Genomic DNA, 15962 nt, shown 5'->3' with positions numbered 1-15962 from the left:
ACAAGCTGCAGAAGCTGCGTTCATTTCTCTCAAACAGTCCATGTCCCAAGTCACGGCTCTCGCCTCTGCATCTTATGCATTACCATTCTTTCTTGATGTTTCTGAAAATGAAAACACAGTAAATGGGATTCTTTTTCAGAAAAAGGGGGGTTGTAGGACAATATTGATGTATGTCAGTGTTACACTAGACAGAGTGGAAAACAGAGAACCTCCCTGCATGAGACATGCGGCAGGTACAGCACGTATCTTAAACAAGATTTCACACATTGTGATGAGACACCCTTTGACAGTACTGACAACACACAGCATTGTCTCTTTTGTGAACTCAAGTGCATTCACAATGACTTCCACAAGACAGACCAGGCTGGAGAAAACTCTGACACAAGCACACATCACCTACACACATGACGGAGTTAACAGCGCAGACACCATAGGCAGCGGAGAACCCCATAGGTGTGAGGAGAGAATCATCCAGGATGTGAAGATAAGAATAGATCTCAGAGAAGAGCCTATGCCACATGCAGAAAACCTGTTCACAGATGGCTGTTGTTTCAGACACCCCACCGACGGGCTCCAGGCAGCCTACGCAGTGGTGGCTCAGACAGCGGAGGGAGAGTTTGAGGAAAGAGCAGCAGGAAAAGTAACAGGGAAAGTCTCAGCACAGTTGGCAGAAGTGGTGGGAGTCATTGCAGCATTAGAGCTATCAAAAGGAAAAGATGTAAACATCTATACGGACTCAGCATATGTTCATGGTGTCATACATGTGGAAATGCGCCAGTGGATGAGAGCAGGATTTGTAACGTCCACAAATACCCCCATCAAACATGAGAAAGAGATCAAAAGGCTTGCAGAAGCAGTAATGTTACCTAACAAGTTAGCTTTACTTAAATGTAGAGGTCACAACACAGAAAATAACTACTTGGCTTGGGGTAACAATGCAGCAGACAAAGCAGCTAAAGAGAAGGCAGGATATACACCATGGTATCAAATGCTTGTCTTAAAATCTGCTGACTTGCTGCCCGCAATAACAGACGAGACGCTTAAAGAAGCTCAAGAAGCGAGGTCTCCTCAAGACAAAAAACCATGGTCAAACAGGGGGGCTACCAACAAAGATGGGATATGGTACTCCCCAGATGGGAGACCAGTGATACCCCCAGAGTGGATAAGATCAATGCTTAAAGAAGCACACGGCCCAACGCATTGTGGTAAAACTCAGATGAGCAGACACCTCACTCACTGGTGGCACCCTACCTACCTGACATGATAGCAAATCACCTAGAAGAGTGTGTAATTTGTTTAACCCATAACATCAGAGCCACAGTGAAACCACACCAGGGAAAGTTCCCTTTACCTAAGATGGCAGGAGAAGAAATCATCATTGACTACACTGACATGATTGACAAAGTAAGAGGATTCAGATATTTGTTAGTTGTAGTAGATGCATACACAGGTTGGCCAGAAGCTGTGCCATGCAGGAGAGAGGATGCAGACTCAGTGATCAAATTCCTAGTCACGCATTACATTCCATTACATGGATTTCCTAGGAAAGTGAGGTCAGACAATGGCAGCCATTTCAAGAACCATGACCTACGCGCAGTAGAACAGTCCTTAGGACTAAGACACAGTTTTGGAGCAGTTTATCATCCACAGTCTCAGGGAAAAGTGGAAAGGATGAACCAGAACTTAAAACAAAAACTCAGCAAAGCATGCGAGGAGACAGGCATGAAATGGTTAGACGCATTGCCTCTAGCTCTTATGTCAATCAGGAGCTCCATTAACAAGGGGACAGGTTTCTCTCCATTTGAGCTCACTCATGGTCACCAGTTCCCAGGCCCAGGGGCCCTAAGTGTAGGAAAGGAAATAGAGGTTCTGAGTGCGAAACCATACTTCCAGCAACTTAAGGGATTAGTGGTAGATTTTTCCACCCAGGTTGCAGAGGCAAAAGGGGGACCCGAGAAACACGAAGCGAACACTGCGGAGTTCGTCTGGCTGAAAGCGATCAGACCCAAGTGGCTGAGACCCAGGTTCTCTGGACCCCATCGGGTGATGCAGAGGACATCTCACGCTGTCCGCTTGGAAGGGAAAGGAGACATCTGGTACTACTGGAATCAGTGCGCCGTGGGGAAACCTCCGGGAAGGACCCTAGACGACCTCATCACGTCGGGGTCACCCGATTTGTTAGGAGATTTGGTGGACCACTCGTCCGCTTTCTTAAATCTCCTCGCGTCCCTAAACATGCTGATTATTCTTACAGGAAGGAATTCACTGCTGCCAAGTAACCGTTAAACAATAATCCACTTTAATGGTAATATAACAATGCAATACAAATCAATACAGTACAAATTAAATACAGTTTATCTGTGGGATCCCATAGTTACCTGATATCACGTGTGCCAGCGAGAGGAGAGAGAGAGGGCACACAGCGGGGTTCCTGTCTAAATACTTCGCTGACCAGAGGAGGAGTTATCTGCGCCTCCCTTCCAGACCAGTGATTGGCTGCCCAAATTATTATCAACACCTCACATCTTAAATTCCCCAATCCCAGTGGCTTAGCTTCATTATCACAGGGATCTGAGATGACTGTATGTTAACTCCACACCTTCCCCCTCTTCCTTTGTCCTCACAAAACCAAATGTTCACAGGCCCAAATTATTTTCCCTTTTTCAGCTTCTTCATAGTTTGCATGAATACATACAAATATTCCCTTACAATATCTAAATAATATACCAACCTATGCTATTGTCATTAGTTGTGTCCCTGTTCTTCAAGCTAAGGCATTGCTAAATTCAAAACAACTCTTGGCATACAGAGTGGTAACATGAGACCGATTTTTATATAGAAAATATAAATGTATTTTAATTTTATAATTTATTTAAAATATTGACAATATAATAAAATAAATGGAAATATATATACACCGGCAAATATGTATTATAAATACCTTGTGTGTGTGTGTATAGCTATTGCTTTATCTGATTAATGTTATTTTCATATGAAAGTCCATGATTATAAGTATGCAGTATCATAACTACATCTTTGATGTTTATAAAAAACCAAACCGTTTGAAAATTGAGCAAGCTATGGTTATTTAAATAGTAAACCATAATGTTATGAATGAGAGAACTCCCTGTAGCAAGATGGCGGCCAAGTGGCAACGTCGGTCTCCATTGGCCAGCAGCGCGTGTGAGTCATCTAGTGTTTATATATATCTATGGAAATAAGAGCCATCGGAGGCTACTCAAGATGGCGCAGACAAATCAAAATGAAAATAGTCGACCTGAGACGGGGCCATTGTCTTATGTTGTTTATGTTCGCTTCACCAGACAAAGCTAATTCCTTGTAGGCCTACGTGTAACATACCTAGCGATAAACTTAATTCTGATTCTGAACCTAAACCTAAATACAAGTTTCCCTACAGGCATTTTAGCCTTTTGTTTCCACATTATGCCCTCAGTTATTATTGATTGATTCTTTTTTGTTAACCACAGATTTTTGAAGGCAGACGATCTTTCATTTCATGTGAGACACACCACTAGGTTTTCTACAATTTCAGATAAGTCTTATAACAATGCAAATACCTTTCAGACAGTCAAAGAACATTTACAATTATAGAATGTTGCCTTATTTCAAACAGTACTTAAAAAAAACCCTTGTTACCATTTCCCATCCCCAAAGAGCTGATCTTCATGTGTAGACGTTTTTGGCCACTAGATGTCATCACTCCATAACTTCGATTTTTCAATTTCACTTAAAATCTGTCGCACAGGTTTGGAGTTCACACAGAATGACCTACATTACATTTCAGGGACAGCTGTCACCAGCATCCAGTCACCTGCAACTATTCTGCAAAACTTTACCTTGAGGGCAAAATAAAGAATGTTAATGTGGATCCGATATACAATGAGTGGAGGTCCATTTTGCATCATTTTCTAAAGAGTGGTGGTGTGATGAACCCCCCCCCCCCCCCCCCTCTCCACCTGCAGATGGACAGACAGACAGATACCCCCCCCCTCTGCAGCTGGACAGACAGACAGACAGACAGACAGACAGACAGACAGAAACACCCCCTCTCTCCATCTGCAGCTGGACATGGACAGACAGATAACCACCCCCCCCTGCAGCTGGACAGACAGATAACCCCCCCCCCCCCCTGCAGCTGGACAGACAGATACCACCACCCCCCCCTTGCAGCTGGACAGACAGATAACCCCCCCCCCCCTGCAGCTGGACAGACAGATAACCCCCCCCCCCCCCCCCCTGCAGCTGGACAGACAGATACCACCCCCCCCTTGCGGCTGGACAGACAGATAACCCCCCCCCTGCAGCTGGACGGACAGATACCACCACCCCCCCCCCCCCCTTGCGGCTGGACAGACAGGTAACCCCCCCCTGCAGCTGGACAGACAGATAACCCCCCCCCCCCCTCCACCTGCAGCTGGACAGACGTCAAAGTTAAAGGTGGCTAGGGAAGCACCAGACATCAGCAGTAGGGTATTTATTGATGTATTTTTTGTTGTGGAATAAAACATGATAATGGTGAAAGCTTAAGTGAACCACAGACCCAGGCATCTGAACCTGAACCTGTCCTTGTATTTCAGCATCAGATATTTGTCATTTCATGCATAACATGTTCATTCGTTAGTCTTCTCCCAGTTGTATTTTAGTTTTTTAATTTGATTTTAGTTTACAAATTAAATAATCATTCCTCTTGTTGTCAACAAATGAAAGAGAGCTACTGTCTCAACTCTGACTGCATTGGCTTCCTCTCAAACACATAAAGAATAACAACAATGGAGCTGAGAGGAAGAAGACACGCCAGGCCGTGAAACACAGAGATATTCACTTGGGCTCTGCACATGAAACAACCCATTCATCTGAAGAAGAAGAAGATCTGAAGAAGTCCATGAAGCCTCTGAAATACACATTCAGTGAGAGTGGCACACATGAATGATTACTGTAACGGAATGATTTGTGGTGTTCATTCAGAACATCCCGTCAGTTGATAAACTCTGTGCTGAGCTGGAGGTGAAATCCCTCCAGATGTTCTTTAAGTTTCTCCCTCACATCTTCCCCCGTCTGGGTGCTGAGGACAGAATGCTGGCCTCCCCCCCTCTCCATCAGTTGTTTAACTTCCAGTTCTGAAACGTGGCCTTCATCAGGAGCGCACTCCATCTTGAGGAAGCTCTGTATTTTATCTTCAGCAGGGACAGGCACCAGGAGGAGCTTCCCACCCCCCCCCCCCTGTATCAGGAACAGCTGCTGGAGGGGAGCCTCCTCACCCAGAGCCCCACTCGCCCCCTCAGAGAGCAGCAGTTGCTCACGAGACATCCCAGGGATCACATGTTGGACACCTTGAGCTTGGAGCAGGACTTGGGGATTTGTTCCATTTAAGTCCCTACTTTCTACACTTTTTCCAGGTGGTCTTTCCTGTATGTTTGTAGTGTTTGCGACTGCACTGGTTTCTACCCGGTCCCTCATTGTTAGCGTGTCCTCATGCACTGCAGGCTCCACATCACTTGAAGTCTTTGAAGCTCTGCGTGCTTCCGGCCCTCTTCCACAGTAGAAGCAGAGTCCCTTCTCCTCCTCAGAGCAGCTGCTAGAGTCTGGCAGACAATGCTCCATCTGATCCTCAAACAACCCTACGCCCTCAGACGGAGCATCTCTCCCCCCCTGGTTAGAACCTCCTTTGCCTGGTCTCTTCTCCCCCCAGGTTCTAAAACCATCTTGTGACAGGAGCAGAGTGTGCTTCAGCCGTTTGTCCCGCAGCCTCAGCACAGTGCTCCGCAGGCGGTTCTCCCTCCGCCGGGCCGCATGCAGCTGTCGTAAGGCTCTCTCCAAGCAGTCTATGGCCTGGTCGTAGCGTCTCCTCCACAGCAGGGGGCAGAGCTGGGCGTAGCTGTGCTCCTTGGGTAGGTAGAAGCCTGGAGGAGGGGGCAGACGCCTCATGTAACGTGATGGGGACTGCGGACGACACGCTGGTTCTGGTTCTGGACTGGATTCCTGCTGTGGGAGCTGCTCCACCTCTGAGGGCTCTTGGGGAGATGCAGGTGTGTCTCCATTCGGTTGTTTGGAAGTTGCACCCCCGTCTGTCTTCTGCTGAGCATTCTGCAGGTCGTCTGAGCGCCGATTCCTCCTACAGAAAAGAAAGATTATTTATTGATTATTAAAAACATTTAGCTGACACTTTTATCCAAAGCCACTCACATACACTCCAATACCACAGACATGCCAACAGGAGCAAGTGGGGTTAAGTATCTCGCCCAAAGACACTTGGACATGCGGGGGCTGGGAATCAAAACCACTGACCCTGTAACATGTATGCACCTTTAAACGCTGGAGCCACAGTGAGAGACAAGTGGGGGAACAATGAAAACATTTCCTAAATGTTGACATAATAAGGTTCATCAATATAACCGTGTGGCGCAGTGGGTTAGTGCGTTTGTGTTTGGATCAGGGGAGCACAGGTTCAAACCCCACTGCAGTCAGCATGTGGTTGTGTCCCTGAGACCCTTCACCCCAAAGTGCTCCTGTGGGGATTGTCCACAGTATTGCGTATGTGAGTCGCTTTGGATAAAAGCGTCTAACAAGTCACATGTCATGTAACCCAATATTAAAAGGAGCACCACTATTATGTCTCTACTGGGACATGTCTCCACGCTTTAATGTTCAAAAAGCTCTTTATTTTTCTCATGTGCTGCAGCACCTCTTTTCACCCTCTGTCTGAAACCAGAGCCCAGTCTGCTCTGATTGGTTAGCTGGCCGGCTCTGTTGTGATTGGTCAACCGCTTAGAGATGTTGCGTCCCCTTGGCCTATCTTGAAGTATTGGTGCCATAGCCAATAGAAGCGTGAGTGTTACATAGTGATGTCACTATGTAACGTAAATAAACAAAGCAGTCCAATGGAGGTGTTTCAGACGTGGGGGGGTAGTGGGAGAGAAACTCCCTCTTGAGTGGACACAGGGATTTTAGCCAATAGCGCGACAGAGCCTACCTGTAACTGTCAGAGAGCGCTTATCGTTGTCCCTGATGGGGACACAGGAGATGGGCGGGACGTTTCTGTGACAACCCCCCGGTGCCACTGAGGGTGGGTGGGTGATGTTCTCGGCATTAGCCACTGTGAGGGCGCTGTGCACTCACTGCAAATAGCTAGCCAATGGGACACACAGCTTCTACTGCATGATGGGTTCAGATGAGTCTCTCAGTATCACTTCCCATTCGTTGCATGGGCTCTGGTTTTAGTCATATGTGAAAGGATATCCAGCCATAAACACGGGAGCAGTGTTGAGCTGTGCCGAGACATGACTCCAGCTCGAAATCCAACATGTCAGGGCATGGGGAAGTGTATCATCTCCTGCTGGCTTTGTTGCATAGCATCAAACTGCAGGTAGAAAGCATTGTGTCGCACATATTAACGCTGGCTTCTGAGCTGCTGCTGCTGCTGCTGCGTCACACATCACTGTACAGGTGTTACCTGAGACGCACGCCTGCTGCTGCTGCTGTCTGCTGCGTCGCTCTTCTCTTGCCTTTGGTTGTTGAAGAAGAGTCAAACACTGTCGGGAAGGCCTCTTCCTTCAGTCTCCTGATCCCGCTGAGAGTGCACAGGGGAACACATGAATCTGCTAGTGTGCCGCTGTGAGCAGGAGACAGCGCTTGATCACATCAACACTCCAGTATCTGAAAGGTACAGACCTGCATCCAGTCAGCTCGAAGCTCTGTGGGGTGAAGTGTTTGGAGCAGAAGTAGACAAAGTCAGTCTGAGGGTCCCAGGAGTCCGCCCGGTGGCAGTTGGTGATCCAGAGGCTCCTCCGTGTCGCTCCTTTTGGTAGTCTGCCATCACAAGTAAACACATTCTGTCACGTCAGTACACGCTAAACAGGAAATATGGTGGAGAGGAACAAAGTACATTCACTCAAGTTCGGTACTGTACTTTATACTTCTACTCCACTACATTTTGGAAGCTAATATTGTTTTTACTCCACTCCATTTATTTTACAGCTTTTAATTACTAGTTAGATTTAATTATTAGCTAATAAAATATATAAATTAAATAATCAATGATTGAATAAAGGTTGATATATACAGTACATACAGTCCCCTCCCAAACTATTGGGACAGCGAGGCTAATTGCTTTATGTTTGCTGTCCACTGAAAACAATTAGGTTTGACATCAAAAGATGAATATGAGACAAAAGGTCAGTATTTCAGCTTCTCATTCCAGGTATTTACGTCTACCTGCTGAACAACTGAGAAGATGGCTCCTTTTGTTTAAACCCAGAGATGTTTCAAGAGAGCAAAGTATTGGAACATGTGCCTGACAGGTGTTTGTGTTGCCCAGGTGTGTCCTGCTACATTGATTCTTCTAACACTAAATAGCACTGCATGTCTACTCTCAGTTTGAGCTTTGGCTTTGCCTGTGCAGACTGCATTTTCAGTTACAACGGTGTAACCAGCATGAAGACTAGAGAGCTGCCTACGGGAGACAAGCAAGCCATTTTGAAACTGAGAGAAGATGGAAAATACATCAGAGCCGTTGGCCATAGCCAGTGCAAGCATTTAGAATGTCCTGAAGAAGAAAGCAAGCACTGGTGTACTGAGCATCAGACTTCAAACTGGTCGACAAAGGAAAACATCAGCAGTCGATGACAGAAACATTGTGAGAACTGTAAAGAAACATCACCAACAACCTCCGGAGGGCAGGAGCGAAGGCATCACAATCCACCGTCAGCAGAAGACTTTGGGAACAAAGCACAGAGGCTACACCAGAAGATGGCCAGATTTGAATTTGCCAAAAAGTACAGAGACGAGGCTCAACAGTTCTGGGACAAAGTGTTATGGACTGATGAGTCAAAGATGTGAAAGGGTAACGTGTGGAGAAAGAAAGGATCTGCTCATGATCCCAAACACACATCTCATCTGTGAAACACGGTGGAGGTGATGTCATGGCCTGGGCTTGCATGGCTTCTTCTGGACGGGCTCATTGATCTTCATTGATGATGTAACACATAAGTTACAGAGACATTTTCTCTGCCAATTTAAAGAGAGATGCGACCAAACCGATCGGGAGATCCTTCATCGTGCAGCAAGACAACGACCCAAACACACTGCCAAAAGCACCAAGGAGTTTATCAGGGAAAGAAGTGGGAGGTTTTAGGCTGGCCAAGTCACTCTCCAGACTGAAACCCTTTTGAGCGTGCAGTCTCCACAAGAGAAGAATGCAAAGGTTTGGTGATGTCAGTGGGTCGCAGGCTTGATGCAGTTATTGCAAGCAAAGGACTTGCATCTAAATACTAAGTATTATTAACTTTATAACTCTCCTTACCAGCAGGCGGCGGTAGTGTGTATTCGTCATTCAAAACAGGCAACAACCGGAAGACAGAGAAGAAGAACACGCTTTACAACATCAGGAGGATGCGTCCCCAGCTGACCCAGAAAGCCACGCAGGTTCTGGTCCAGGCTCTCGTCACCTCACGCCTAGACTACTGCAACTCCCTCCTGGCTGGTCTACCTGCATGTGCCATCCGACCTCTGCAGCTCATCCAGAATGCAGCGGCTCGTCTGGTCTTCAACCTTCCTAAATGCTCCCACACCACGCCGCTCCTCCGCTCCCTCCACTGGCTTCCGGTAACTGCTAGAATCCACTTCAAGACACTGGTTCTTGCGTACCATGCTGCGAATGGATCTGGCCCTTCCTACATCCAGGACATGGTTAAACCGTACACCCCAGCGCGTGCACTCCGCTCTGCATCAGCCAAACGGCTCGCTGCACCCTCGCTGCGAGGGGGACCCAAGTTTCCCTTCAGCAAAAACACGTGGGTTTGCTATCCTGGCTCCAAGATGGTGGAATGAGCTCCCATTGACATCAGGACAGCAGAAAGCTTACACACCTTCCGGCGCAGACTGAAAACTCATCTCTCTCGACTCCACTTCGAGCGATAGAACTATTAACAAAGAACTTATATACTAATAAAGGACTGGCTTATCTAAAGCCAGTTGAGTAGCACTTAAAATGCTTGGCTCTATGAAACCTGATGTACTTTATGATTCTGTCTTCTTCAAAGTTGTGTCTTCCTGGTCGAATGTACTTATTGTAAGTCGCTTTGGATAAAAGCGTCAGCTAAATGCAATGTGATGTAAAGTAAAAGAACAGACTACGTGATATAAACAAACAACAGCATGTGTTCTTTGCAGGTGCTTGTTGAGGTTTGACGTGGTGTTCCCAGCAGTGGATAACAGCTTCTGGCCTGGACACAGTTTGCACCTCACCGTCACATTCCTGTCTATTCTTCGGACAAACTCAAAATAATGGGCATACCTCCACCCCTCGAGAGTTATTGCTGACTCAGCCATGTTTATGCAGCACTGCACGTGGAGATGTGGACGCGCAAGTCGGGCAGATTACGTACTATACTATATACTATATACACTATATACAATATATACTATTACTATACTATATAAATACTATATGACAGTAAAATAAAAAAGTTGTTATTAATAAACAAGCATACAGTTTGAAAGGGGAGTGATTTGTAAAATATCCATAAAGAAAAAGAAAATCTGTTTACAGTTCTGTTTCATATGGGTGTTGAGAGATCTTCATTTAGTGCTCAAAGTGCACCAGATTGATGCTTTTAACTTCAATATAAAAAAAAAAAAATCTTCCCGGGGGAGCTTGCCCCCGGACCCCCCAAGAGGAGGTTAGGTGTGTCCCCCCCCCACCTAAATCATGTTCACATGGATAGGATACTAAATACATTTGTGTGTCTATGCACGAGTCATGGTGAGATATCTGGATTAAGAGGTTTATCTTTCTTTGCACAGCATGGAAGAAAGGCCAAATTAATGGGCTGTGATTTTAGTTTTTTTTAGCAGAGGTTGAGTTCAATCATTTGTACGGCCCTCGGAGGATGTTGTGAAAATTGAAATGGCCCTTGAGAGGAAAAAGGTTCTCCACCCCTGCTTTATAGCTACCAAATACAAAATAATGATTGTTGACAGGGCCATGTGAGTGGAGTAGGGCAGTGTTCTGTCGCGCTGCATTTATGTGAAGCTGTACTATACCAAACATCTGTTTTTATACATTGAAAGCTAATTTTTAGATTTTTGGATAAAGCATTGAATGTCTCTCGTCAATATAATATAATCAAAAAATATTTAAGCAAAATAAATGTATATTAAAAAATACTCTAATTAATACTTAATAAAGTGAGATGAGTTAGCCTAAATCCATTCTCAGTATCGATTATAACTAACAGTTCCTCCTCCTTTTTTGTGACGCAAACCTTTTTTGTGTGCCTTAAAGATGTTGTTTTTGAAAGTCTTAACGCTGACAAATATGGACTGAAGCAGAATATCTTGGTTAAACATGTGGTGTATTGATCTGTTTCAATCAGTGTTTAAATCTGGACTTTACAGCGCTCTGGAATTATTGGAAATGTCTGAAACAATCCTACGCAGCCACTACCGGCATCTAATTCTACTTAGTATAATACTGATAACATTAGATTAGATAATGTGTCACACACGCTCTGTCAGGCTCACTTGTGGAAGGTGATCCCAGCACTACGAGTCTCACGGTTGTCCCGAGACTTGCAGCCGCCGGCTGAGCAATGTCTCGGCATCTGAAATGATACAGTGAAGAAGAAAAGTAGTTAGATTTGTTTTAGTATCAGTAACCTTTTTTGATATGATTTCAACACTCGGTACCACTTTAAAATAAGACTACCCTTATAAAGGATTCATAAAGGGTTTATAATTAGGTTATGAATTAGGTTGTAAACACTTAATTAATCATTAAGAACCATTTATAAACCAGTTGTAACATAGCCTGGTTGATGTATGAAAAATACATCAACACAGGCTCACTATTTGGCAAGATGACTAAGCCTTATATTGGCTACTTAGCGAGAATCAACTCAGTGAACCACAGATACCAAGGATGCTGGCTGATGAAGAAGACAAAGTAAGCTAAGTAGCCAATATAAGACTTACAGTACAGATAAATGTGGGCTCACTATTTGGCAAGCAACCGGTCACAGTTGCCCTGTTTATCTCATGTCTTATAAAAGCTTATTAATGATTTATAAAGTGTTCACAACCTAATTAATAAATGAATTACAAACTATTCGTAAGGGTAGTCTTATTGTAAAGTGCTACCGAACACTGTTTGGTTGCTTCTGGAAATGAAGATGTATTTTAATGAATTCCTTTGTTTTCCGTGTAAAGTAACAAAGGACTAATTATCTCTGTCCATGGTGCGCTCAGAATAGCCACATTGATCAGCCCTGTTGGAACCATCTCTAATGCAGTGGATCAATACCGTCACTGTCTTTGAGAAAGCATTTTTGGTGAGATGCCTGAAATAAGGTCTGTGGTCAACATAAGCACAACAGATTATGTTCTACGACATTCAATGCGCCAGTAATTACACAAAGATTGTATTTTTATTATATTTAAAAATTCAAATGAAAAGTGCCATTGCTTTTTGTAGAGAAAGCCTGTGCCCTGCTGAATTGGTTGGCTTATAAAAGTACATCATCACTGCACCACTGAATAAGTCACATTGCCATACCTTAAACAATGCCCTAATAACGGAGGAGAAATACTTTATAGTTGCAGTCCAACCAAATATTTTCCAATCCATGACTATATGGCCTTTGTCTTCATCGTGCTAACTACTTAATTATTATTCGAACAAAATGTCCCATTGAAACGTGTACATTCACAAAGAAAAAAGGCTCATGTCTGTAACATTTATCTACGTCATTATCTAGAATTTTCCTCTCAGATCCCCAATTATCTTTTTTAATAATGTTTTTATTTTACATTGTTTTACTTTTCGTCATTATGATGCGATCGATTTGTTTTTGTGTTATCATCACTTAATAACCATAGTGGTTTGTAACTAAGTACATCTACTCAAGTACTGTACTGTAAAAATGTGTGGTACTTTCGTATTTTCACATTTTGCTCAACTCAACTACATTTAATTTACAAATGTAGTTCCTATCTACTTTGCAGATTTAGATTTATATTGAAATATAAATCTGCTTAGACATTATCATATATTATTATAGGCTAACCAGTAGTATATAAATTAATTCAAATAAACCCCACTTTTAACAATTGCAACATTAAAGTGATGAACACATGAATGCATTAATCATTACAATACAATCATTTAAAGTGTAAATTATAAAAGTATGGTGCTTATATGTACCAGTCTGAATCATGGATGTATAATAAGAAGGTCTGAATACTAGGGTTGGACTATCAGGTTCTCCAGCAAGTTATACTTTGATGCTAATACTTGTAAAAAGTGTCCTTTTACTTGAGTACAATTTGTAATGCAGGACGTTTATTTGTAACTGAGTATTCCTAATCCTACACTGGAGTATTGCAACTTTTATTTGGAGTTAATAATATGAGTAATTTGTCCAACTCTGTTAATAACACTGTTGACTTGTTTGTATTTTCGGCATTTTATCAATAAAGTTTTCTTTTCTAAAAAAAACCGTTGACGTTGTGTCTCAAAAGGTTGGCTCGGTAAACAGACAGACGAACTCGTACTGTACTGTCTAGTACAGTACAGCACAGTACAATTTAGAACAGTGTAGTACATCATAGTGTAGTACATTGTAGTAGGCTACACAGTAGGCTTCGTGCAGTGGATAGAGCAGGCAGGGGAGCGCTGTGTGTTTCCGGTTGGATGTGAGCCTCAGAGAGACTCCTCCTTAGCATTACCTCTGAGTTTTTCAAACAACTTTAGATATGTATTAACGCACATTCGCTTCTGAGACATTAGTATTTAGCAGGATGATAAGCGAATTACGTTAACAGTAACGTTAGTGCAGCGCAGTGGCTTCCTGAAGCTACGCAGTTTTGCCACATGCTAGCAGGGAGCTAGTGAAAGCTAAGCCGTTGTAAATATTATGAACCCCTTTGCAGGCTTTCGGCTGCTACGCAAGTTCAATAAACCCTGGAGCAGATGAAGATAAATATAAACTAAAGATATTACCCTGCACTGCAGATTTCGACCTCACGAAGATGGCTGATTTATTCTTCTTCTACCTTCTTCCGCCTTTTTCTCCTTCCTCAATTTTTTGTATAAAACTTTATTTAAAGTTTACACTTGAAGGAAGAAAATAATACGCATTATAATGGTATGTTATAATTATATAGCCTGTAAAGAGCTTTGTATTTTCAACCAAGCTTATCAAATAAACTACAAGATACAATGTCACTATTTATTGCAAATTATTGTCTGTAGTGCACCAGTTCTTTGTTATATGAGCCCACAGTAAAATCTTGATTTTTGGCCAGTTTAGATTTATTATTGTCACTTGTCTTGGGGATTATTGTTATCGTACAGCACTCAGTGTCAGTCCAAAAGAAAAAGAAAAGAAAACTAGCAAACAGAAGTTATAAACTATTCTACAACTATTACAACATTTACCCACACAATAAATCCATGAATGTGATTGATGCATTTTAAAAACAGTTAAAATCAGTCTCTGGCATTTTTTTTTGCCCTGCCAAAATATAAGTCCTTCAAGAAGAAACAACTCTTTCATATCCATATGACCATGTAAAACACAACCAATTATTCACTAAAATTGACGTTATAAATGGGCAGAACCTTTAATGTAATCATTGACCCCACAAAAATGGATTTGACAAATTGTTCGACTATGTTAAATGATGTGACTGAAAGCAGTGTTCAACATGATTACATAATGTGTCAATGCATCATCACTGTTACTCCAATTACTGTCAGCCATCACCATCAGATCATCACGAGAAACATGGTCATTCATTTATTTTGACAAAGATAGAAAAAAAGGTATACGGTCTCATTAATTAAATGGTTATATTTAAACAAAAAAATAATATATTTGTTCTTTTTTATGACCAATTTAATCCATAAAGTAAAACACACATTTTTACATTTACATTTGAATCAAATTAAGTTGTAATAAGCTTACAAGTTAAGGAAAATATCATATTTAAAATATACAAAGTTTTTGTGTAGGAGGGTAATCATAATTCAAGTCAAATATTATGTGTGGTCGATCTGGCAAGAATGTATAACTTTGTGTAAAGAAAGCAAGAAAACTTCAACACTATAAACCTAAAGCCAACATTTTATTTTAAGCATCAAGGGGACACCAACATAGCTGTTGTCTTATTATTCTCCTTTAAAAAAACAAAAATATTATCACCTCGATAATTCCAATGTTAATCAGATTAGAGTTAAGAAGGTAAAAAAGGAATTGCTCCCACAAGACAAAATGTTTCAGAATAACAGTAAGGGTTTAATTGTATAAGCAAGCAGGCAGATTTAAAATGAACACAGTGAAGATCTTATAATAAATAATGGACATCGATTGCTCCCCCGGAACCCCATGGCTGTAATCCTCTCCATATATATAAAGCCAAACTTCAAATAACCCTGCAGGTGCAACCTTCATGGTAGTCGCGATTCTCTGCCTACTCAACCACTGTTGTTTGCCAGGCCCTGTCTTTCTCAGCAGGCTCACACACTCCCAGAGACCCCAGAGAGGGGGTCTTTCACCACGCTCAGAGAGGCTGCATCATTGGGACATTACAAAGATGCTAATAGTCATAATGCTTTATCTATCCACAGGTGGAGCAGCGATGGAAGCTGAGGCAGTTTACAGCAGCTAAAATAATATAAGGTATTTTATCACATTTGATGTAGGGAAATGTGCTTTCTAAAACACAGATAAAGTTTGTTATTTTTTTTTAATAAAAAGGGAGGAAGGAAACACCTCATGCCAGGAGCACTCTACTGATTCAGTGGTAGTTATAGGCCTGGACAAACTAATTGTCCTTTTTAAACATATAAATCCATATTTGAATGTACCACACATTCGCCAAATTCACATGAAGGCACCAATATTGACGAGTTTTTGGACTATGACTTTCTCAAGTTATGAAGC

At 42.7% G+C, this 15962-nt stretch overlaps 1 protein-coding gene across 1 annotated transcript; it reads right to left on the bottom strand.

Annotated features, from left to right (window-relative positions):
• Positions 1-4653: 4653 nt before the first annotated feature.
• On the bottom strand, positions 4654-14087 carry thap7 (THAP domain containing 7). The gene is made up of 5 exons (XM_034093838.1): positions 14018-14087; positions 11542-11621; positions 7690-7827; positions 7472-7588; positions 4654-6133 (listed from the first exon to the last, which is right to left on the bottom strand). Exons 2-5 carry the CDS (start codon positions 11619-11621, stop codon positions 4996-4998), a joined length of 1473 nt encoding a protein of 490 aa, XP_033949729.1. The 5' UTR covers positions 14018-14087; the 3' UTR covers positions 4654-4995.
• Between the last annotated feature and the right edge of the window lie 1875 nt (positions 14088-15962).

Source organism: Pseudochaenichthys georgianus, chromosome 11 (assembly GCF_902827115.2).
Source record: "Pseudochaenichthys georgianus chromosome 11, fPseGeo1.2, whole genome shotgun sequence".
NCBI classification, from domain to species: Eukaryota; Metazoa; Chordata; class Actinopteri; order Perciformes; family Channichthyidae; genus Pseudochaenichthys; species Pseudochaenichthys georgianus.
The sequence above is the reverse complement of the archived record's forward strand: the minus strand, read 5'-3'. Positions and strand labels throughout refer to the sequence as shown.